This window comes from Geospiza fortis, unplaced genomic scaffold, assembly GCF_000277835.1.
Source record: "Geospiza fortis unplaced genomic scaffold, GeoFor_1.0 scaffold171, whole genome shotgun sequence".
In the NCBI taxonomy this organism is placed as follows: Eukaryota; Metazoa; Chordata; class Aves; order Passeriformes; family Thraupidae; genus Geospiza; species Geospiza fortis.
In genome coordinates, this window is record NW_005054313.1 from 3,487,562 (window position 1) to 3,513,165 (window position 25,604).

A 25,604-nucleotide genomic window follows, 5' to 3' on the forward strand; every position below is an offset into this window, starting at 1 on the left:
TGTAATCCAAGGGGAGATTGTCAGTGACTTCACTGCCGCTTGACTTCAACACTCACAAGTGTCTGGGGCTGGATGGATCCACCCAAGCGAACGAAGAGACCTGGTGAAAGGGCTCAATGAGCCATTCCATCATTGATTAGCAGTTCCACCAGAGGAGGTTTAGATTGGATATTTGGAAAAAGTTCTTCATGGCAAGGATTGTCAAGCGCTGAAACAGCCTGCCCAGGGCAGTGGTGGTGATCCCTGGAGGGATTTAAAAGATGTGTTGATGTGGCACTTGGGGACACGGTTTGTGGTGTACTTGTCAGTGCTGGCTCAATGGTTGGACTTGATGGTCTTAGAGGTCTTCTCCAACCTAAACAATTCTATGATCTGATTTACCAATCAGTGTTACTCTAGCTATAGAAGAGATTTTTAAAAGGTAGTCAGGAAAAGCCACTAAAAATACAGACCTGGAAAGTCTTGCTTAGGCAATATGCTTATGAGCTACTGTTCTAGACTTAGACATTTTCACCAAAATCTTCTTGCTTTATTGTTAGAGATACTTCTAATATCTTTGCCCCTTGTCATTGTCATGCTCTGATCATTGGGGAGTTTTACCATTATGTAGAAACATGCCTTTAAAGATTTAAAAAGCAAGCAAAACAAAACCCCAAACACATTTTTTGGTTTGTTTAAAAAGAAACATTTACTTTCTGTATATAGTCAGTAAATAAAAATGCCTGAGTGCCCTTTTTATATGAATTGAATTCTGTAGGGTTTTCCATGGAAATTAGGTCTAAATTTTACTGGGAAAGAGATTCATCAGAAGTTTAGAACTTTTGGTTTTATTCTTTTATACTGTCTTCCTTTTATATCTGGTTTCCTTTTCTTTGTTTATAAGAATATAATTTATAAGATTCGTTGTCAGAAAAATTTTGAAATGTATTGCAGCCTTTGTGTTGTGGGGAAGATCCTGTGACTTTGTGTGTCATGCTCAACTTAAAAAAGAAGAAGAAAAAAACCCCATAATATATTTTTATTCTGCTCATATGCTGATTACTGTTTCCATTAACCCAGCTGAACTAAAGTTCTATGCAAATATCTTACTGAAAGGACTGGTATTTACTCCATTCTACTCCATTTTTATGACAGGATAATAAATAGGAACTCACTGAAGTTAAGCTCAGGATTGTATTTTGTTAGGCAGTTGATAACAAAGGAATAGCAATATTTTCTTTAAAATATCAGTGGTTATCTTACATATTGTTGAAGATACTTATCTGATTTTTTTATAGGACCCTCTTTTGGGGGTCCTATACCTACAGGTTTATTTGACTGCACAGTATATCTACTGCATTACAAATGGGCTACAAGGTATTACATTTCCAAGATGGCAATAGGGAATGTTTAAGATTAGCCCATTTTATAATTCTGCCAATTGTTCAGAACTGTTTCCCCTCTCCCTTGCTTTCCTATTCTCACATACATCCTTGTAACTGTCTTGCCTCCAAATCGTCTTTTCATCTCCCCACCTTGTGTCGAGAGCCCATCCTTTTCCTCTTGAGTATTTGATTTACTTGACCCAAGCACTCTGTTCCACTTTTCCTGGTTTTCAGAAATAAGAGCTCTTCTCTATCTGCTATGACATTCCCCTCTGAGGTTCCTGAAAAGATCTGGTAGTTTGCATTGGCTGTTGTTCATCTGCTGTGCTCAGATTTGGCAGAGTCTTCTCACAGAATGAGGAGCTTCTGAGAATTTGGGTTTGGCCTGAATTAGCATGGGTAATGTAAAGAAAATCTGAGAGATCTCTAATTTGATGCAGACTTCTGGACATTAACTTGTGCTTAGCATCACAAAAACGTGCCCAGGGCCAACTCTTGCTGTGTGTTTTATGGCTGCAAGGGCTGTGACACAACCAAATCTCCTCTTTGGTTTTCTTTGGAGAGAGCAGAGAAGTGGAAGTTTGTGCAAGAGAGAGGCCACAGGAGCCTGACTTTCCCCTTGGGAGCAGGGTTAGGACATCTTTGGGGGATCCTGATGTACAGTGCCCTTTCTGCAATCACAACTATTTCTCCTGCTGAGGAGGCAGGTTATGAACTGTGGGTCTGTACTGCCAGAGCAGTTATAGGAGATGGCAGGAGCAGACAGTGCTAGCAAGGTCACGATTTGTCAGTAATGTCAATGACATTTTCCCTTGGTCCTACCTAGAACTTATTTTGCTTAGTACAACTCAGTAAATTCTCTCATTAATTATTCCTTCTACATTTTAATTGTTCTTTTACATGGTCAGTAGATCATATTTAGTCCTTTGTAAAATTTTTGCATAAAATGAAAATGTTCTATGATGTAGATGCACAGCTGGGACTCAAGCATGAGAGTTTGCTGTTTGGATAACTCAAAATCCATTTCCTTCATTATTTGCTCATTCACTTAAGTTGTCACATCCTATTCAAGAATAGTATTCATTTTTGTTGAAACCTTCATACCTTCACAAAGATACTAAGAAATACCACTAGGAGAAAAGTCCTACTCAACATAATGTATTCCTAATGCTTTACTTGGCTTCCTCCAATATTATCATTAATTACAACAGTAATTATCCTACTTGTGGAGAAGAGACAACTTCGAATGTTTAGCAAGGTCCTTCCAATTTTTTGAATGCTTCAGTTTAATCTTCCTTATTTACAGAACACTCCAAACAAAACAATGTCCAGGACGTGAAGAGGAAAAGCACTGAACAGCCCTGCAAACACTGCAAGGTACCCTCCCTCCACTGAGGCAGCTCATTGCACACCTCATCTCTTTCTAATACAGTAATGGGAAAAGAAGAGACAGACACTCTAACAAATCATCATCTTTATTTCAATTTCAGTTTTCCCTGTCAATAGGTTTTAGTAAATCAATATTTATACTGAAAGATATATTTAATATAGGGGAAAAAAGACTTTTATAATCAAAGAGTTTTCTTTTAATTGCTTCTTCAGAAATAGATTTTGATAATAGCAACTGCTCATTACAATACAAACCAGAAAAAAGCATCCATGTACTGTGGCATGGGAAGTACTGCCAGTTCCACATGCTCTACATAGTTTCTTTAAAATTTTTACGTTCTTTAGGCTTCAACAAAAACCAAAGCTCCTCTTCCAGGTTTGGTAGCAAACAGACTGTTATTCTCCACTGCTAACCTTTGGCCATCCGTTTGGTAATAAGCTTTTTTTACATTTTTTAAGAAAGTGTTCAGCTTGTCAGTAGGCACCATTGACACAGTGCAGCCACCCCATCCAGCTCCAGTCAGACGTGACCCAATGGCCCCAAATTGCCTAAAAGAAAATAACAGGGGAAAGAATCATGTAAAATAAACCAAAAAGAGGTACTTTGTCATATATTAAATTTTTATAGAAAACTCAGATGTGTTTTGAGTATTCCCATGTCATCAGACTTTTCTGATGTTCACTTCCTTGTATGTAACACTACAGCAATTTGCAGTTACCCTTTTGGACCAAAGAAAAGTGCTGATGCCTTAAACTGCAATATAGTAATTTCTGTCAGCTCCAAAAGTCCCCCTGTTTTCTAAAGCTTCAGCATCAGCTGTTTTTAGGATCACAGCACAGCTGAGATGAAGAAAGCAGGAGAAGAAAGGAATTGTGTTAGCAACATTCATAAGACCTCAGAAGTGAAAACAGAAATACATGACAAAAATAACAAAAGAGGGTTCATAAACTAATTGCACAGGATGTAGGCATGCAAGCCATTTTCTAATGTGGCTAAGACAAATAGCTCTATTCTTCCAGGACAGATCTAAACCATGCTGAAGATTCACAGGCTTCTGCATGACTGCTGAGCATGCCAGTCAAGAAAAGGAGAGTTCGGAGACTCTCGAAAAGGCCTAGAGTCACTGCACTCTGTATAAATAAACTCACATAAACTTGTGTTTATGCTGAATGGACATAGTTGAGTATCTCTCTTTAGAGGAACCTCAAGAACTTAAGACTGACAGCAGTAGAGGTAAAGTATGAATGTAGTCCCAAAAGAAAAAAATGCTCTTAATGAGGAGTGTGAACAGGAAGAACAATGACAAATAAATGACATGCAAAATATAAACCATTCCCAGCCTCAAGACACTGGCCTGCTAGAAATGTCCTAGAGCAAATCCCATGTCGTTACACTGCAAGAGTCAGATGCCATCTCATTAGAATTTAGAATTGTTTTTAATAGTTTGCTTACCTGTGTTCCTGATCTTTACTTGGAAAAAGCAGGAAAAGACCATGTAATGAGTTACTCTGGGGCTTTTCTAACCTAATAAGAGCAGAACCAGTCAGATTTAGAAAACTCATCTGAAATCTTATTCTTGTGGGAGATCTAATCTGATTTACAAACAAATACTTTTGATGTGTTTCCAATAGCCATGCATAGAGAGATTCACCAGCCCTAGAATATGTTAGAGGGAGAGACAATATCATGTGAATAGCATTAGAAAATGACAGCTCATTTGGAGTGGGCTGTTGTAATTCTTCATGTGTGCATTTTATGTTAAATGAATCTGGTGTAGTGCTGGGTTAGTAGAGGTTTAGGTCATATTTCAAGCAAGTACTTGCATATGTGTTTGATTCTAAACACACATCTCTTCTAGAACAGAAACACTTTCTTCAGTGTGTCTGTGTGGTGCCACCCTTCATATTGACTCGATTTTATGTTCATTCTGCATTTCCTGTTGGTGTTTTACTTTACTTATTGTTATTCCTGTAAGCCACTCATTCTCTGATGCAATTTTGGTAGTTTCTAGTCCATGGAGCAACCTCCTAAAATGAGCAGGATCCAATCCAGTACCAGTTGCAATCAGTAAGGATATTCCCATTGACTTTATAAGGCCCAATCCACTTTTCAGAGTCTGTTAAATCAATTGTCTGTACTCATTTTGTCTGTTACCTCAGACAGAACTTCGTATTTCAGAGGGTGTCTGGCTTTTATTTTGGTAGGCAACCGAAATCCTTTCAGAATTGTTCTGAACCTTTTATTGATTTCATAATTCTCTGTGGTCATGCTCATGCCTCATTTTTACTGAGTCATTTTCAAATACTTAGTAGAAATAAAGCATAAAGTAGACAGAAAATATGCCTGTTGCAGAGCTGAAGTCACTGTGTTTCAAAATTGTGTGGCTTAACAGTGTCAAATGTGGTGATAGCAGCCACCTGGGACTGCTGAGGAACCTGATGGGCAGTGCTGCACCATCTGAAAACCAGGTACCTGAAAACCTGGTACTACATGGATCCAGGAGGGAGCACCTAATTATATGTCTGCAGGAGATGTGGTGTCTGGGAGTTCCTAGATCAAACACAAGGAAGTTCTCTTTGGAACAGGTCTGAAACTGTCTCATTAAAGTTTTAATCAGTTCAGTACTAAGCTGGACCCTTCTGGTAAAGTGGGATTCCTGGCCAGACACTTCTCTTGTGCACTGGGATGTTTTTGGAGAGGAGTCTGAGCAGACAATGCTGTGGATGGGGAGCTGCCCCACGCAGTGGGAGCTGTGGGTTCCATGTGGGAAAGGCCCCGTGTGTGGCTGGGCTGTGCTGCAGCACGGGGCCAGGGAAGGCAGCGAGCCGGATCACGGGGCTGGAGCACTCAGCTCCCAGTCCCAGGTTCTGGTCTTTGCTTCTGGAAATGTTTGTGTATCTTGTTCCAGTCTTCACTGGACACAAAGAGAATTAGCTTATGGGGGTGTAAATGAGTAAAAATATGAGTACTGCAGCAAAGAAAGAAGAATAGAAGAATAAAAGAATAAAAGGAGGGAGTAAAAATGGAAATCCCATATGGAAACATTAGGCAAGACATGGTAGTAGTCCATTTTAAAAATAACTATGCTTTTAAGAGGTAAAAAAACCCCAGAGCAATATTGCTAATTTGAAATACTTAAAATTATGATGTAGCTTTTCAGAAGGCATGGAGTTAACATGGTAAGATTTAAATATATAAATGGAGAGGATTGTGCTTATTCTGCTTTGTAATTTAGTTTGCATTTGGATACCATCTTTAATTGTTTCTGGCTTTGTTGAAATTTCAAATTATGCCATGACTGCAGGCTCTGCTGCTTTAAGAAAATCATCAGTGGAAATGGTAAGAGTTGTGATAAAATGCAGAATTGTGTTGGCTATCATAATGTACCTGGATGTAATGTACAATCTGTATCTTTTAAAAGTGGTCAGAGAGGATTCATCTGTCTGTCATGTAAGAGGCATGGCTGGGAACAAAAAAATTATCAGGATTTAGAGCACCAAAAGATGGAGAATAAGAAAATGAAAGTAAGTTATGTGCAACAGTAAGGACTGAGAGATTTTCAAGAGTACCTAACTTACTCAGGAACTCACATCAGATTTTTTGTCCCTTAACTGTTTAGTAATCTGCTGTGTTACCTGCTTTAGAAGACTAACAGGTAAACCAGCTACTAAGAGCATGAGGAGGGTTAGAGAAAGCACAAGTCTTGAATCTTTGCAGAATGAAAAAAACAACTGACCAACTCGTGGTTACAGTTTTCAGCACTACAAACCACAGCAAGTATGGATCCCTTTCTTTCTTGGCAAAGGTTATACAGTAAAACATAAAGATCTAGGCAAAAGAGAAAACATCTGGATATGCAGATTATTCTTCACAGTTTAAACCTTGTAAGGAGAGAGCAGCAGTACACTCAGGCAATTCTGTGGAATGTATTTTTGGAAAAGCTTTTGAAAGTTACAGGGCGGCTGTATATCATCGTGAGTAAAGAATGTAATTTATGTAGTTCCTGACCATTTCTATAATCACATCAGCCAAGTCTTCCTGGAGTGACTAGTGATTTTATGTTCTTTAGGTTTTTTAATGTACAACTTAAGAAAAGTTAAGACTTTTTTTTCCAAAAATTAGATGGTGGCTTAAGCTGCATTCATCCAGAAGAGCTATACACTTTTAGAAATCTAATTACTGAATCAGAAAAAGATTTAATACTAAACTTCAAGAGAAGGAAGATGCATTTCTTAGGAAATATTCTTGGTGGGACAAGACTGCAAAGAATAATGAACAAACAATTTACTTTTTTCTGTGCAAAGAATACAATAAAAAAAACCTAGATGAAATAATTTTAATATATAAATTTGAAATCATTCCATGTGAATGACTGTGGTACTTAGCTCTGCCATCATATACTGTGGGCTCTTCTGCTGGTAAATCAGAAATCTGATGTAACATGGGCACACACATCACTTTTTCCTTTACTATTTATATTTTGCTCCCTGGAACTGAAATGCTGCTATGAATTTTAATTTAATTTAGAAAAAATTCCAACTGCTGCTTTCCTTTTGGTGCTGTGGCTGTGCCCCTGCCTGAGCTGGCTGGAGCTGTGTCACCATGGAAGCACAGAGCTCAGCACAAATGGGGGACACAATTTCCATTCCTGTGCTGAGCTTCCTGCTGTCAGAGGCTGTCACTGCCATGCTCGCTGCTTTACTGGAACATGGCACAGGTAACTCTGTGTTTACTGAAATGTAGCACAGGTACCTCTGTGTTTGCTGGAACATGGCACAGGTAACTCTGTGTTTACTGAAATGTGGCACAGGTAACTCTGTGTATAATGGAATGATGCACAGAGAGAAGCAGTGTCAACCCCTGTAACAGCACACTTATTTCTTAAACAGTGAAATGCTGTCCAACCTATCTGATACCCTGGACAACTTATTTTTTAATTGAAAAAATGTAAATGGCATTTCACTACGTTTCATTATAATTCCAAGACAACCTAAGATTGTAGAACAGCTCATTTATGCCCTGGAACTCCTGTGGCAGCAGTACTGAAATGATTAAGAAACATGAGAAAGGTAGATTTAGATTAGCTATTGGAAAGAAATTCTTTCATATGAGAGTTGTGAGGCACTGGAATAGGTTGCCCAGAGAAACTGTGGATGCCCCATCCCTGGAAGTCTTCAAGGCCAGTTTGAATGGGGCTCTAAGCAGCCTGGTCTGGTGCAAGGTGTCCCTGCCCATGGCAGGGGAGCTGGAACACGATGATCTTTAAGGTCCCTTCTGACCCAAATCATTCTATGGCGCTATAATTCTAAGAAACAGAGAAAAAGTAGCAGTTCAGATAGAACAAGTAAGATGATGTTTTAAGAAAACTACTTATGACTTCTTTGGCAACTTAAAAAAGAGTAGCCAACAGTCTAACGTAACACTTGTGACGATGAGTCAGTCCAAAAGCAAAATCTGTAATAAAGCCATAAACCGTAGCTTTCATCTGAAAGCATTACACAGATGTCAGCAGGGAAACAATTGACCGTGTAATGTCCCTGCAGGAGATTAATTTTGTAAGAAGAGACAAGAATACTTTCATTTTAAGATTGCAATAGCCAAGGATGTGCTGTTTTCTCCTCAATTCGACCGTATTCTCCACAGGCGATTACTCTTCCTTGTGGTCAGAACTTACAGGCAGATGTCGACCAGGCGGTCCAGTTCAGGACAGCTGCACTCATACATCTCCCTGCAGCTGATATGGCTCTGCTTCATTAATTCTCCCAGCAGCTGGAGTGCATTGGCAGGTGCTTCACTGCAAATCTTCTGGAATTCCAGCACTCTGGCAGCCTCACTGTACACGTGCTTTGCACGCTGGTATAACTTAAAGGTGGAAACTACACAAAAAGAAAATTGCATTATTATTTACTACAAAAGCAACATACAAAAACATAACAGAATTGTGGTTTTTTAGCAATTTATCCTTTATATAAGAACTCTCTAGGCTGAAAATCTTCTGCAAAAGTTCTCCTACATCTTCTTTAAAAGCCCTAATAAGACATAAAATTTAGAGGTTTTCAAAATGCAATGTACACATCTTTTTTCATTTTGACAGCTTCATGCACATGCTCTGGTTATTTCCTGTGCCACTGAACAGGCTCAGTCTCTCCTCTTACTTTGCAGAGGCAAGGCAGAAGCTTAAGGGTTGGCAGTGACAGCATTAGGGCATTAATCTAAAGCTTTCAGCTTTTCAAATAGCAGCAGAACAGAGGCAGAATAGCAGCAGAACACCTCGAGGGTCCCCAGTGCCCTGTAGGCAGCTGTCAGCCAGCACCTGCTGGCCCAGGGCCTTGTGTGTGGCTGCTCCAGGCCAAATCTGCAGCAACTGTGGAACTGTGCAGATGGACCTTTACTTGGAAAAAAACAACCACCAAACCACAAAAAACACCACCCAATTTTTTCTTTCTTTTTTTTTTTCTTTTCTCAACAATGCAGGCTCACTGTGACTGTAATTAATACTGGACTAAAGGTACCGTGAAGAGAACAGGGGTTCTCACTTTGGTTTTCAGGGTTCATTTTTGGTACAGGTTACTTGCCAAAGTGTTAGTGCCGCCTGTGTGGATGTGAAGAGATGCCAAGCCCAGACAGGTTAGTACTGACCTACTAAGATCAAAGACTAGTGCAAGGATTTTGGATAAATTTTTTCTATTCTGCCATGAAAAAGCAGTTCTGCTGGAAGGGTCAGGGGGGTGTCCAAACCTGTGTGGCCATCAGCGTAGAGACCTCCACCAAGCCTGAATAATGGGGCACAAAAAGGAAGGAGATGGCTGTGGTTAAAGATACCACAAGCCACCCATATTTACAGGAAGGTTTGGTTTGCAACTAATATTTGAGAATTGATCTGCTGTTCCCAAGCTCGTGCTGTAGTCCATTGTTTTCCTCTCCCAATATAGTTCTGTTTGCTTTAATACCATGGCTACTATTTAGGAAGTATTGTTCACCAGAAGCATGCATGACATAATTTAATTTATGACTAAATTGGTTTGTGTGAGCTGTTTGGGTGGTAAATATTAATGGACTTCAACCTCTATATGGAGCACCTACTGCACTGTTTCCTTATTTTAGCACAGCAAAGCCTTGCTAGAGCACTTCAGAACATCCTTCATCTTCTTTTTTTCTGCATGTAAATTCTCCTTTAGAGTGAAGTTTCTCTCTCAATTCAACTCCAGGTCTCTCTTGCTTTCTAAAATGGCTGATAAAACCCTCAAATAGAGGTAAAAGGAGAAGCAAGACCAGCCCTGTATTTAAAATAGAACTTGTTGTCTGACCCAGTCCCACAGAGTTCCTACTTGGCTGTTCTGCGGAGACTGCCAAGTTCTGGAACCACTTCTGACACTTTCAGTAATCTAGATTTGCAGATACATGTAGAAATCTTCCTTGAAAGACTGGAAATAAAATTAGGTCCAGCATGAAGTCTCTCGTGTTGAACACTCCAGGCAGCAATCCTTACAAGCTAAAACTTCATCAGCACCTCTATAATGCCTTTTTTTTTCCTCCAGAGTATTTCACAACTGTAAATGCTGAAAATAGTGCTGAGACAGAACTAGTCTAAAATGAGACAGAAACATTTAACATAGCAATGTTCTGCTACTGCTGATATTGCTTCTGCTCCTATTTATTTTGTAATTCAATACAGCCTACTACTGAGAAACCCTGTGCTGTTTGTCTTGTGAACAGGCCTTCTGAAAGCATTTCAAACTAGGACAGAAATGAGAAAATTGAGTGCCCCCCAGAACCACGGACTTGAGAGTATCACACAGGAAGAGCATATTTTAGTTTCTGATTTTGTTGCTGCTGGAGTTAGTTGCACTGTGTTTTGCAAAGTGGTGCCTCTATTTTGAATGCTGAAGAAAGGCAGCTTGGCCTATTTTTAAGGATGGTTTCTCTTTAAATATTCTTTTCTTATGAGGCATTGTTTTAGAGCAAGGAGATTTCTAAATGTGCATTCGTTTAGGGAATATCTAAAGTTGCGTGAGAGATTGCCATAGCTCACACTCTCTTGTAAATCACCATCGAACAGTAGTAACCCAAAGAATGAACTGAAAACATGTCTGGTTTCAATTGTCAGGCCACAGACTTGCCAAAGGCTGTGATTGATTCGGAGACCACCCTTTGGTAGAGCAGTGCTCTACTGGCCAGATTACCTTAAAACCTCTGGGGTTGTGTTGTGCTCGTCATGTCAGGAATTGGCAACCACAATGGGCTCTTGGCTCTGGCTGTGAGCCAGGGGACCTGAGCTGTGTCATGGGCAGTGCTGGCTCTGTGAGAGCCTCTAGGTGGAGGGGGGAATTTGCTACCTTGACACAGCTTCCTCTGGGTCCTTCCAGGCAGCAGAGAGTGGCTGTGTGTTATTTGCAGACTCCTTTGAGGACGTTTACCAAATGAGTGCCAGTTAAAGGCTGGGATCCTGGCATTAGCTGTTGGTCTGTTATAGGCAGCATTTTATTTCCAAAAAATTATGTTTGTGTTTAAAAATTTTTGTTATAGCTTGCTTTTCTTCTCAGGCAGTTTTCTTTTCAGGTAAAATTATCTTCAGGATAGCAAACAGCTCAGTACTCTCTAAGCCTTATTCTAAAATAATGACATGATTCACACATTTTCAGCTTTCAACACCAAATGCCTCTGATAATACAGAAACCTTCTTCTGTCTCTTCTGTTTGGATGGGTGGTCCAAACAAACCCTCTCTACCTAACTGAAGATAGAGTACAGATGATATTTCTAAAAGTCACATCTATATTGGAATCCGTTTGCTACATCTGAGCTTGTATATTGGCTCCGCTGATTTCCTAAGCCATACTCACTCATTTCCTAAGCCAGTCACAGTTAAAAGAAACAAAACCAGAGGACCCACACCTGATTAGTTTATATCTGAGCCAAGGCTGGAGTGTTCTGAAAGAGGAAAAACTGAAGCCCTCAAAGAAACCCTTTTAGGATTGCACAGAACTGGGTTATATGGTCTCACCTTCTGTGGTGCTCAAAGGAGAGCACAAAAAGCAGAGTTATAGGGAACAAATGTCAGATTCTTAAAAGTATGTGGATCCTTAAGGCTACTATAATGTATGCAATTAAATAATTAATTAGACAAAAATGTAAATATATTTTCCTAATCCACTCAACTATAATAAAGGCCTGGTTTCTCCCACTTCAACTTCCAAGTTCTCTGAGCTTTGCTCCTGCAGAGGATTTCTGTCAGGTCACCCATGAACAGGTAAATTCAATTAACTTAAAAACCACCAAATGCCCTTGAAAGAATGGTGCCATTTTCCAGGGCGCTAATAGATAGCACTGCAGCAAGAGCCTTCCAGGCTGCTGTGACCCAGCAGACTAGTGTTAATGAAAGCTTGTCCAAAATTCATATAAAATCCCTTAACAGACAAAAATCTGGGCTATTAGACCCAAATAATTGTGGGTTAACTAAATATAACAGAAATGTTTACTGTGGATTTTCAACTGTATGGTCATATTTTTAATTTTAGCAATTGTGAAAACCTGTCCAGTCCATTTAAAAGAATTTTTTTTCTGTGTAAGTAAATATTGTGGCTTCTCAGCAACTCATATTATTTGTTACAACTTCAACTTCAGCAGATTCCTTTCTTTAGAGGCTTCCTGTACAATTCTATCTGACCTTTAGCTAAAGACCAACCTCTCCAGGCTATATATTTTTTTCTAGTTGCTTTGGCAGCTTCTAAAGATACATTTCACTGGAGATTAATGAGCTACACATGGCTGATGGGACTGTCAGAAATTTACAACCGGAAAAACTCACGGACACACAGTTGTGTAGGGGACAGCTTCTAGCACCATTACTCACGTGGAATTGTACCCTTCTCTGTTAGGCATCCTGCTGATTGAACATGATGAGGGTGAAGGTTTCTGGCTCACAATGTATATAATAAAATGCTGCCAGATGGCTTTAATTTGAGCCAGATTGTGAACCCCCTACTTGAAGTGGGGAACAGTTACTCTACTGGGACTGCTCAAGTAACTGTTTGCAATCCAGCTTTCTGAAAATAAACCAGGGGACAAGTCATCGCTGGATTCGGTGACACATTTAGCAGACACCTGTTTTGAGATTATGATAACTACTGGTTTAAAGTGATTTTTCCTCCAGAGGAATGATGGCTTTACAGGCTTTTGCAATTAACCTGGACTATTCAGTGCCTGTGCCTAACCTGTGGCACACCCCAAAAGCCACCATCCTTCAGGTATGGGATCTGCCTGGAGCAGCCACATCTCTGTTTCTGCGGTATGTCCCAAAATTTCTCCATGACATGGATCAGGGCAAGGCTGAACTAGGCACCTGGACCCTTAAACTGGCAAGTGCTCTGAAGCCTGTCAGTTTGGAGGTGTCATGCAGGACATCTGTTGCACAGAGAGCTTTTTGTACCCCAGAGCTGCCTGACAGAGCACTCGAGACCCCCTCACCTACACCCATCAATGCAGGGAGTGTGAAAACTTCCTGCACTCAGGTCACCATCAACACCCATGAATGGCTGTTCAAGCACCAGTGGAATTTGCAGCACAGATTTAGAATTCTCTTTCTAGGGGACAAACAGGAGTTAAACAGTCAAATCCACACAGCAAATGGATGCCTACTCCTCCCATGGCGTTTTCATTCTCTGGTTTAAATGTCAGAATTAGATTAATTTTTTTTTTTAATATGAAGAGGAAAAATGGGTTTTAAAAATACCTCATTTAAGAAGAAAAAACATTTCATGGTTAAAGGAATACAGTGTTTTACAGGAGAATATCCTTTTGTGGCGAAGCTTATAAATACTTAATGTCCCACAATCACCACACACTATGTGTTCTGTGAAGCAGTCGAGTCCAAGCCAAAATTATGGCACAGTGCACCTTAGAAAGTAATAAATATTATTTTTCTAGAGATGTTCAGAAGCCACAAGTGCAATCCATGTGTAAACATTTGCAAGGGAGCTTTAAACTCGGGATTTTGAGTTGACCAAGGAACAACTGCAAGAAGTTTAGAGAGGCTTTACACACCATCTGTACTTCTCCAAACATGGGGAACGAATGGGCTGTACAGCAGGGAGCTGCAGAAATCCTTGAGTACTTGCTGTAAAAGGGATGCAGAGTGGCTGTGGGCTTCCAGACCTGGCCTGGGACTTGACCAAAGCCAGTCCATAGAATGTTCCTTTGAGATGTGGAGTTTTTATCTGGTCACCCTTACATACTGATAAAACTTTATGTAAGTATATAGCACTGTCACTGGAGGAGTAGAGGAGGGGAAACTGGACTTAAGGCTAAATTAGTATGTACAGAGCACTTTTAGATCCTTAAACATGAGACATAATGCCAATACAAAACAGTATTTGTAACGATCCCTGGGCATGAAAAGATCTCCTAAATGTTATGGTTTGTTCTTCATGTTGAGCAAAGAAATTCAATGACACTCTGAAATCATCTGAAGAGGTTACTTATTTAACAGTCTGTTTTCTCTCTCACATGAAGAAGCCAGTAATTGTCATTAAAATAGAGTGGGAAAGTAGAGGGGAAGTAAGAAAAATGTTTTCTTCAAACAGCCTCTGGTGTTCCAAAGCCAACATAATGTGTAATCTGTATAGTGTGTAACAAACCCAGCAGATTTAGATTCTTTCTAGGTCTGTCTTGTTTCTTCTGCATGTTTTACAGAAATCTGTTATTTAATTTTATATTGTACATGCAAAAAGGCTTTCAGCATAATCCTTTTTAATTGGTCTTATCAAATGAAATCACAGTCATGCAAGTTTAAGAGATTCTGATCAGCAAACATCTGCAAATGGTATTCAGGGCTACAGTATAAAATTTCCTTTGACTTTCTTCTATGGCTTTTATGTCTAAATTTTTCATCTAGACTTTTTTTTTTAAAAAAAAATCAAGATAATGTGTATAAGCAACTCAGTTTTGCAGAACTGTAGAATTTTGTTTTATAACCAGGTATAAGGAGTATAAACATCTGTAAGTTAATAGTCTTGCATTGCTTCATGAAGGGGAGAGTGCAAGGACTGTGTAAGATTTACAACCTTGCAGTTTCCCAGGAAAATGCTGCAGAGTGCAGGTACATGGTTCATATATTCCTCATGTACAGACAGGACAAAATTATCAAAACTCTTTCTATGGAGATAAAGAGCTGGCTTAAGATATCTTATTCCATCCTGGTATCTTCTGGCAGTGGAATTAGACAATAAGATAGTCTCATACTGTCTGATACCACTGGGGTGCAAAACAGGTTGAAGATTCAGGACCTGGTCCTTGCTTAATATATAAAATTTACAATCACTCCAGATGAACAGATTATTTAAGTAAGTGTCAGTATAGATAGGTATGTTACAGGTCTATATAAATTCAATGTACACATTCCTGAAAGCAGTCTTGGAAAGGACTGATAAGGATGTACTTTGTAAGGAAGATTCTGATCTCAACTGGAAACCTGTTATGAAAGTGAACAAATTATTTCATAAATTCTCTATTATTTGGTATTATTAGCAACCCTACTATATGAATCCAGGATTCATTTCATGTGTGACAATGCTCATGACTGCCTGGTATAATCCTAAGCAATAATACACAGGAAACACTTTAGATAGCAAATTGCTCATCTCCACCAAGATCTTCCTAGAAGAAAAAGAAATAGTAATAGTGACAGAAACTTTCTCAGGAAAGACTGAGACTTGCTGCCCAGTGACTGTTTTAGGAAGTGATCATGTATTTATCAGTTAAGAACAGAAGCACAAGCCCATCTCTGCTGGTCTTGAACACCAGTTAAGCGATCTGCTATTTTCATCATTTTAGAAACAGTTGCTCTATTTTAAGTTAAAAGTTAGAATGAAAATATCAATTGATGATGGTATCAATTCTTTCACTTTCCAACCAAGATTCCAGCCAAGGATTCTGGCAAGACTTCCACTTGAACTACTTATTAATGCATAAAACTTTTATATAATACAAACATTGTACAGTAAACCCACCATTTCATATATGCTCACCATCTTGCATGTTTTGACTAAGGATCTGAGAGTGGAGCTCCTCCAGGCTAATTCCCAGGCATTTACAAATTTCCTCTGCGCTGTAAGGCTCAGGATGTAATACCTCCTCGACAATGGTCAGCATTTCCTCTAGGCTAACTCCTAGCTTGGTTTGCACATCATGGAGTCTCAATATTTTTCTCCACTCCAAGCCTTTTGACTTTGAGAGAAGCTAAAATTAAAAAAAAAAAAAAAAAAAAGAAAACAGAAAATATTGTGCTTTCCTGTTTAAAACTTTTAGTTGTCTGTACATATCTTTAAGGCCCATTTTCTCTTTTCACTTCTTAATTGAGAACCATCAGAACCTACTTTCTATCAGTAAAGAGCAGACAATACTTATATTTATTATTAAAGGTCAGTGAATGACAGGTATTCTTCCCTCAAATCAGATACTGTCTGTAAAAGCCCTACTGGCATTATTTGTGTAAAATCCAATCAGTGATTTATCCTCTTCCATGGACTTTGTTACTTCAAACACTTACTAACCTTTTACAATCCCATCTGGACAACTGTTTATACAAGTGCTATGATGCTGTAACACTAGAAGTGCTTAAAAAGTTTATTTCCATACTATTAGTATTTGCTCTAACATTTCAGTTTGACATTTCCAATACACTCCTGGAATTTTTTGATGAACATTTGAGGTTGTCTGACAACCTTTTCTCATAATAGCTTTAAAAATACAAAAGTGGTCATAAGATTTGTGGGGAGAATAACCATAACCTTTCTCAATCTCTGGAGTTTTAAGTAAAATTTAAGTACTTTCTTTAACATCCAATTTAAAGGAACTTCTGAGCCTTTACAGGAATGGTACAATGCTGGTCTGAATCTGTTCCATTCCTACATGGTTGCTGTGATTAATTATTAGTTATAGATGGATCTGCTTTCCCCACTCCTGGCAATGATACCATGCTTTGTGTATCTTTGTGATGTTTTGGCAGTTGACAGTTGTTACTACAACACACCAGAATCCTGAAAGACAAATGTCCAACAGGCTTTTCTCTGGAAGGCTGAAGTATGTGTTGATACTCCAATGTGTCTAATGAAAATGGTAAAGCAGCTTTCCTCATAAGATGAAATATTTTGATGTTATGAATTATAGAAGAATAGTCAGTGGTCATTGACCTAGAAGATGTAATTTCAACAGATTACAAAGTAAAACAAAGATTAGCAGGTACACAGCAATGTCCTTTTACTGTGTTCACAGGAACATGGTGTATGTCCAGTTCTGCACCATTTAAATGGAGTTTAAAACTTCCAAATCAAGATGTATGTCTGGAAAGAGTTTAAAACAGTATAGAAAGACCAGGGAATTAAATCCTTTTTCTATACAAATCAGCATTCAAATCTTTTATGAACAAGGCCAAGATTTCATCCAATGTGTTTTATTCTTTTCAATAAGCACCGGTTCAGAATGAGAGTGGTTTGAAATCATTGTCTTGATACATACCTGAAAAGTATTTGCTTGGTTTTATGCAAAGTTACAGCATGAAATTTAAGCAGATCTGCTGCCCAGCTATCTGGTGTAGATTCTTGCTCTCCCCCAACAGTGCTTTTTTTGCAGGGACTCTTTCAGTTTTGCTTTATTGCAGTATCTAAAAATTAACTACTTTTGGTGCCATCTAGTGACTTGCTGAGATTTATGTGAGGCTCAGCAGAGCAAAAAACCGAAATCCTAATCATATAACTTTGTTGCCATTTAAAACACAATTTTAAATGTTCAGTGGTAGAGAAAGAAGCAGAACTGTTTAGTGCCTAATGCAGAAATCAGCGTGAGACAATTTTTCCTGCAAAAGACTGGTTAAGTCACTTCTGGCCTCCTTTTTAAAGGCTCTGAATACCTAGAACTCTACAGCATTTATGTAATTTGTATATTAGCTTACTTACTTATGAGTTAGAGTAAAAATTACTGCTTCCTTTTAGTTAAATATGTTGTATGCTGGTGCATACACATCTTCTTCAAGGTGCTAAATGAATGGAAATGTTTTTCCTCATGCTTTAATCCCAATATTCAGCATCCCCGGACTTTATTATGAGAAGTTAAACAGAATTTTAAAATAATAATATTCTATAAAGCAAGAAAATTTTTTCTACTTTCTTTTTTGATAAATAATCCCCTGCAGAAATATGCATTGTCACATCTGTTCCCATTTCTTCAAGGGAGATGCTGTATTGCAGGCAAGCCAACTACACTGGGGTTTTATAGGTCAAATGTTCCAAATGGAAACTGACCCTGTTGGGCCAGTGGGCACAGCTTTGCTGGAAAGGTCTATCCTGCTTATAGCAAAGGTTTGATTCTAATAGCACTGGGAAAAATATTATGGGGAAACAGAAATGATTTTTGAAAATAGTCTAGCTGCAGCAGCTTGAATTGTAATGGACATGGAACAGAAATTGGAAAAAAAATCTCATCTCTTTAATGTACAAAAACTAATCCCAGTACTTCTCCCACATTTGGATATTTTCTTGATGATCTCTGACTAGATTGATTAAAGATATGGACATCAAGCCACTCTTAACTGCCAGGATGTAGGATCTTTGGGCTTTTTTGTTCTTTATTGTTCAACATAGGCACACTGGAAAAGTGTGAGTAACTGAGAGGAAAACATACTTGGTAAATGATGGGACAAATATAAATACAAGAAAGTCTGACTAAGAGTAAGTCCAGGAATACTTTTATAGCAGCATCACTTCCTTACACATAGCATTTCTATAATGCCATCTGTGCCCTGTGCCCAGGAGCTGATGGTGGCTGTGCAGCTGCAGCCACTGCTGGCCCCACACCAGGCTGAGGGTGAAGCAGGGGGAGTGGCATCCCCAGCCCTGCTCTCACCATTCGGGGGGAGCTCAGAGCAGTGAGGACAGGAAACGTCTTTAAACTGGAAACTCACTGTGACAGAGTGCAGGAGAGCACTCAGAGGCTGCTACAAGAACGGAGGAAGGGGAAGAGAAAGGCAAAACAATGATTCTCTAGAGGGAAGGGAAGGAAACAGAATCTAAGAAAGATAATTTACCAGGATGATCAAGAACTCGCTGTAGGACAGACTGATAGCAAAATATTCTACACTAATCCTAGCAGGGATATGTTGTGTTGGCATCTTTACCTATGCAGTAAAGCAGTATGAAATTCTAGAATTACCTAAGGCAGAAAAGGGGAATAAAAGCCTATCCTAAGGCACTTAGAATGAGAATTTCTTTTAAAGCATCATTGCAAGGCCCAGCATGTTAGTTCATAGTTCCATTAGCTTAATGGTGCTTAAAAGACTTCCCTGTTTCAACTTCCATACGTGCCCTCCTTCACCCCACTGTGACCTCTTCCTAAAGACAGTCTTTTCCTGGCTCAATGTATTTTTATAGTGTGTGCAGCTTTCCATCTGGGTAGCATATGTTTAAAAACAGACAGGTGTATGTTGTTAGTCTCCTTACAATTGAGCATCTGCTAAAAGTACATTTTTAGAGATTGCATCATAGCTAACAGGAATATAAAAGAAAAGATGTTTCCTTACTACCTCTTCAGTATACTGTACAGGACTAATAATTTAAAGCAATTTAGAAAACTGTGATTCAATTCACAAAGTCTGGTATATGGAACAATAACTTCAAAAGCTCTCACAGCTTAATGCACTCATTGTACAGTGCCTTTTAGAATAGATTATCTGTGAAGGCTCTCTGTTCCTTATGTAAAAAAAAAAGAATTTACTAAAGAAGTTCCTCTTAAAAAACATATATTTTGTCCATTAGCAATCCCAAATTAGAGATTTATCAGTTATAACAGAACTAACAAATAGACAGGTCCTTATCTTCATTTTCTTAATGGCTTAAAAATCTTATTAACTTCAGTGACAACAGCTTTAACTGTGGTCATTGGTGCTATTTGTTTTACCATGTCTTAGATACAATGGAAATGCAACTATTCCTTTGATACTTGAGTTTAAAGCCCATTTAAAAAGTCATCTGAAGTCTAGCTTCCCTCCTCAAAAAAATCTCAGCACATTATTTTTTAATACATTTTGTCAATGTCTGATCAGATCTTCAAGTATTTTTTAGCACTAACTAAAACTTGTAAAAAATTATTTTTAATGGAATCGTGATACCAACCAACAAATGTTCAAAATACTTTTGAATATTGATCAGATGTTAGTCTAATGTTCTGTGGCAAGGAATTCCACACTGCATTTTTCAAAGCTTTCTTCTAGACTTTGTGACCCACATTCTGTTCTTTCCCAGAGCACCCTATGTTGGGTACAATTGCAGTGAATCTTTATGCTTACTCCTCATTTACTCTTATCAAAGAAAAATGTACTGTCTTCCCATAAAGAACTCAAATCAAACCCTACATCTACATGCTCCTAAACATACAAAATCCAGAATTAAAGCAGAACTTAGATCTCCCCTGTTCAATTTCCATACACCTTAGAGATAATTTCAAGCTGTGTAAACTGGCAGTACACCCTAAATGTTGGGGTTTCATTCAAGCCTGTTTTTGAACTTTATGCTGAGATACATGCTGCTATTCAGCATTTCTAATATTACTTCCAGGCCTTCAACTACTAGCTTGGATGCTCTCTAAATCCTAGAAAATACACATCTACTGCCATATATACATATAAACATGTGACCATACTGGTTGCTTTCCATTATTTGTAATTATTCAGCTTATTCAGCTTTAATTAGAAACAGTCTATCTTATTAACTGGGAATATTTTTTTCTGAAAAATAGACTTATTTCCTCCACTGAAATATAATAAAAATAAATTTAATAGAACTAAATCACATAATCTTCTATATAAGGACACAGTCCTTGCACTTCCATTAAGGTCAGCAGGAGTTCTGTTCCTGCATATGGAAGTGTCTGGTTCTGGAAAGAAAAATTATACTAAGAGTAGCACCTAGCCAGGTGTTAAAGACACAGCTGGTCAGAAGTGGAAAAAAGCACATATTTAGATGAAGGTTTCATTAGAGTTTGACATAAGCCATGCGTTACCTTTGTAGCCAGCCGACACTCCATTACCCTAATATTGTAATGAGAAGTTGCTGCTTTATTCATTTCAACACAACTGTTGGCAATAACAAACGTTGCTCCGCTTGGAAGTCTAACATCAGTTGCCCTCAGTGGACTGAACTCTATCAACTTGGCCTATTGAAAGAAAAATGAATGGTTAGTTTTAATTTACTACTAGCTAACAGTGCACTTAGTTCAACAAATCAAATGCAAATTTGCATGTTTTTTCTCTTGAAAATCCAGGCACAGTTAAGGAAAGAAAACTGACATGAAACAGCAAGAAAAGAGATTTAACCTCATTGGTCAAGTTACACATACACTTCAAACCCTTCCCTGTAGCTGGATTTTAAAATGTTTCCATTAAGTCTTTGGGTTTTTTCAGCATTTTACAGAACCCCACCCAACCTATTTTTCTTGCCTGTTTAAGACAACAGTTTCACTTTGATCTGCAGAGAAGTACCAGGCCTGGCTAAAGCTAATGTGCATGCCACTAGAAACAAGGGGCTTTGCATTCCCTGCCCCTTCATCACTGTCCATCTCCCCCTCAGTCTTCTCATTTTGCACTACAGCAAGATTAGTACACTGAGGTACAGTATGGGACCAACATTTTCAGACTGATCTGAGGCAGTGATCTTGCTACATACAGACAATCAAACCAAGAAACTAAATAAAACTAAGTGTAAGAATGTAGTTACTGTTTCATCCTTTCTGACATAAGAGACTGCCTTGCCTCACACATGCTTACACAAGCTGTGTAAGATGTTGCCAACATTTGTGACCTTTTCATGGAATAAGTTAGGCATCCATTAATTAAATAATTCAGGATGTAATGTAATCAAGAGATTAAATTCACATCTGGTTTTTCACTGGGGTAAGTTGTAAATCATGTGCCCTGTTTTGGCTTCTTAGAATAGACTGTAACTGTGCAAGCGGGGACATCTTACTGGTTTTGGCATTGTTCACCCCCAGAGAGTCCCTTGAGCAGCTAGAGTGCTAAATAAACAATGACAAATCTGCTTGTACATTATGTACAGCATATGTGTTACTCCTTGCCATTGAGATTCTGGACCCCATCACAGAATTCCTATCAAGACAGACAGACTTGCTTACATTCAAATATACCCTTTAAGATCTGCTGCATTAGACCAGAATGTACCACTAAGCTGGTCTAGTGTCCTGATTTTGACAGTAGCCATAAATGGCTATTTAGGGGGAATATAAAAATAGAACATATACAAAGCAATCTTTTCTAGGAGTATGTTTTTCCAGATTCCCATAAGCAAAGATTACAATGGTTATACTTACACTGGAAGAAACATCTATTAAATTAGATAGCTACATACAGTTTAACACTCTCTTAGTGTATCCACAAAGGTCTTTTTTGAATCCTTTTAAAACTTCTGTCTTCCACAATGTATGGTGTTTCTCAATTTAACAATGAATGTTTTGGAAAAAACCCCAAACTTCCCTGTTTGTTTTTTACAAGCTGCTTGCTAATGTCATTGTGTTTCTGTTAGTTCTTCAGTTATGAAAAACATTGAATCCTCCATTTACCTTCTCTTTACTTGTTTAGGGAATCTGCAAACTTCAAAGTATCACCCTCAAAGCTTCTTCTTTTCCAAGTCAAAAAGTTTTAAATTGTTCAGTCAATGCTCATTTATTAAATAATAGCTTTGATAAACCTCAGTGTCCTTTACTGTACTTTTTTTTTTTAAGATGGGAGGCTAAAGCTGCATTCAGCTGCAAGTACACTGAAGCAAGGATATTTTTCTGGTTTGTTCACAATTCTTTTCTCATCTGTGCTAACATTGTCTTTTTGGTCGCCACTGCTATTATCAGAAAAGCTTCCACTTACATAATCATGTCTGTGTATGGCAGGAAAATCTGCTGCTTCCTTCTTTCATTATTCATGTCACTGTGTTTTTACTACTAACAGTAAAAACATGAAGGAAAGGTGTAGAGTAGGTACAGTGATGTGAAATTGAAAATACATGTGTCTTATGATGGCATTAAATGTTTGGTGTAATTCTAGGAAATAGGGTTTTTTCTGTGTAAGCCCATCCAAGACATGTCATTAGGAACAAAAGCTGTAGAGATATAATGCCGCAATCATAAGGAAAGTAAAGGTTGTTATGAAACACTACATTAATTCCAATCAAAGTACTTTGACAGGTCTGAGGTTTTAACAGTTGCAGTCCTGTGCACCTTCTGGGACAGCAGATGAACCTCACTGTAAATTCCACTGCCAGCACTTACGCATAACTTGGCAGGTCCTGTTTATCACAGCTAGTTCACCTTCTGTCACCACGTTTAAGACTGCTAAATGCCTTCTACATCAAAATCCAGCCACAGAATTGTCTGGAATTAGCAAAACTGGTGAAAAAAAAATCTCCATTGTCTTTGTAACTGAACCTGGCAAAACTTCCTAGAACTATTTGGTTATAAGAAGTTTCAAGAAAGCATTTTTGTAATAATTATCCCATTTGCACTGAATACAAGGCATGCCGACCATTCAGATTTCATTATATGGGAAACATTCTAAGTTCAGCATGAATTAGCCAAAGAGTGGAACCCAGTGCTCTTCTAGAGTACATCTTTCCCCCACATCTTTTCCTTCCTCCTTGCCATTTCTGATTTTCCTCATCATATCCATTCAAACTTGTCATACTTGATTGTACCCAAGTTTGTAAGTTTAATTCCTGATTCATTTGTATTCCAGCAGTGCTTATACTGCTTATTAGGGTATTCCAGTTCCTAGTCTTGTCTTTCTTCTAGATACTAAGGAAGGTATGCTTTTGCTTACATAAATTAATACTACATTGTTAGTTTAGATTACAAAGGTACACATACAGTTCCTTCTTCTGCCAGAAAGGAAATTGACTGGTCCATTCCTCCACCTTCTGTGCCAATGTAACGTTCGCTCTTTGTGCAAATTTCTGCAAGTTCCACCTGGAAAAATATTAACATGTGAACCTTCAGCCACAGTTAAGGATGATACTTTTATTCTGTTTACATATTAATTAGTGAGAAAACAAAGGAAACAATGTCAGAGTTCTGAAACTATTATGTCTTACAAGTCAAATAACATAAGCTGCTATCAACCAGGATGCCACATGGCCTCTTTTACCTTTTGTTCTGAAGCTACAAAGCACCAACTACTCAGCCTCCAGAGAACCCACCACAACCAAATGCTTTTCAGAGTATCCTTTAGACACTTAACTCTTGTAGCTGTCCTCCTCGCACCTTCCTTGTGCACTTCAAATCTTCCATCCCAATAGCCAATGATTTGTTGATTTAATGAGACGAATCCATCTACATGTGAATCTCAGCTTAGCAAAAAATTGCAAGTTATTATTCCACATTGCTTTAATGTACTGATTCCATAATCAGAAATTACTCCAAAACTGTTTCTCACTGCAGATATTCAAGTCAGTGATGCTTGTTTTGTCTCCTTGAGATACTGTACTCTGCTTATCTGAACTGATTCGTAACTATATGTGATGTGCATTCCTTTGTGACATTTTGGGCATATCTTTGTGCATTCTAATACCTGCAGGTCAGAGGATACTATGGGAGGGTGGAATATCAATGTCGTAACTGTCAAAAATAATAATTAACAGTAAAGTTTTCAGCTGTCAGGCTAAGTCAAAACAAAACACAAGAGACACTTTGGAAAATGGTCAAAGAACAGAGTAGTCAAAAAGAAATGGATTAAGTGGAAAGTATTTGTGTCCACCTATTATGACCCCTACCAGTTTGTTTTTCTAAGCACAAGGTAACCACAAGGAAGATGGGAAAAGAACTTTAGAAAAGCTACGGGCTGTTTTCCAGTGGCAAAGTCAGATTCAGATTCCACAGTAAGGATGCAGCATTACAGGACTGAAAAAAGCCAAGCAGCAAGACAGGGACACTAGCCAGCACACAGCTTAAAAGGCAGCAGATAGAGGCAGTAAATCACGATGCTCAGAGAGGTATGTGCAGGGTGCCTGCCTGCTTGCTTGCTCAAGTCCTCTAATGGCCCCACTGACACAGCTGTAAAATTGGTGCTTAGATGAATGTAATCAGGCTGAACTGTTTGGAAATGCACTAACAACCAATTTATTCAGCTCACAGTGCAGTTATGGCCAATAAGCCTTAGGCTGATAAGCAGAAGTTATCAAAAAAACATTAACAAAGTTACTCTAAAACTATGCAGAGTGGATCTCTTTGACTCAAACATGGTAAACGACAAGAAAAAGACCATTAATGAGAGAACATTGAAAGTACAATCAGTAAAAATACTCTCCTTTTTCTCCTTTTTGGCATTGCCTTTCCTTTGTGTATTTTAAAGATGAACTGAAACAACGTTTCTTTTATTTTTCTTGAGAAACCGTAGAAACTTTGAAACTATAGAAACTATAGTAACATTGTGGCGCTCTTTCTTTTTAACAAAACCCATTTCCCCGGTTAATGAAACTTCATTTTCCTCCCTGTCCCATGTTCACTCAAGTCCCATTTCCAGCCCGAACCTCAGATCTCTTCATCCCATCAATGAAAGTTTAACATTTAGTTACCGTATCTCCCTGCTCCACTATAAGCTGAAAATAATTCTGAATGAAATGCTAATGAAGGCAATGATGCTTTTTCCCATTTAATGCTAAAATACTCAGCAACAGCTCCACAGAAAATAACAAACCTCCACACACAGCAGCCTCCAGATGCTCACTCCTTTCTACATATGAAGGTGTGCCTATTTAAAACTGTTGCTCTGACGTGGGAATACCTGAATGTTTCAGTCCGTTCTGCT

General features: G+C 38.5%; 1 protein-coding gene across 1 annotated transcript in view; it reads right to left on the bottom strand.

Moving 5' to 3' along the window:
- Positions 1 to 2,821: 2,821 nt before the first annotated feature.
- Positions 2,822 to 25,604, bottom strand: part of GALK2 (galactokinase 2) — a 42,725-nt gene continuing 19,942 nt past the window's right edge. The window contains exons 5-9 of the mRNA XM_014306519.2: positions 23,669 to 23,767; positions 20,801 to 20,953; positions 15,778 to 15,988; positions 8,429 to 8,630; positions 2,822 to 3,302 (exon numbers count right to left, since the gene is read on the bottom strand). Of these exons, the coding sequence (XP_014161994.1) occupies positions 3,095 to 3,302; positions 8,429 to 8,630; positions 15,778 to 15,988; positions 20,801 to 20,953; positions 23,669 to 23,767 (873 nt within the window). The 3' untranslated portion in view covers positions 2,822 to 3,094. The remainder of the gene's footprint in view (positions 3,303 to 8,428; positions 8,631 to 15,777; positions 15,989 to 20,800; positions 20,954 to 23,668; positions 23,768 to 25,604) is intronic.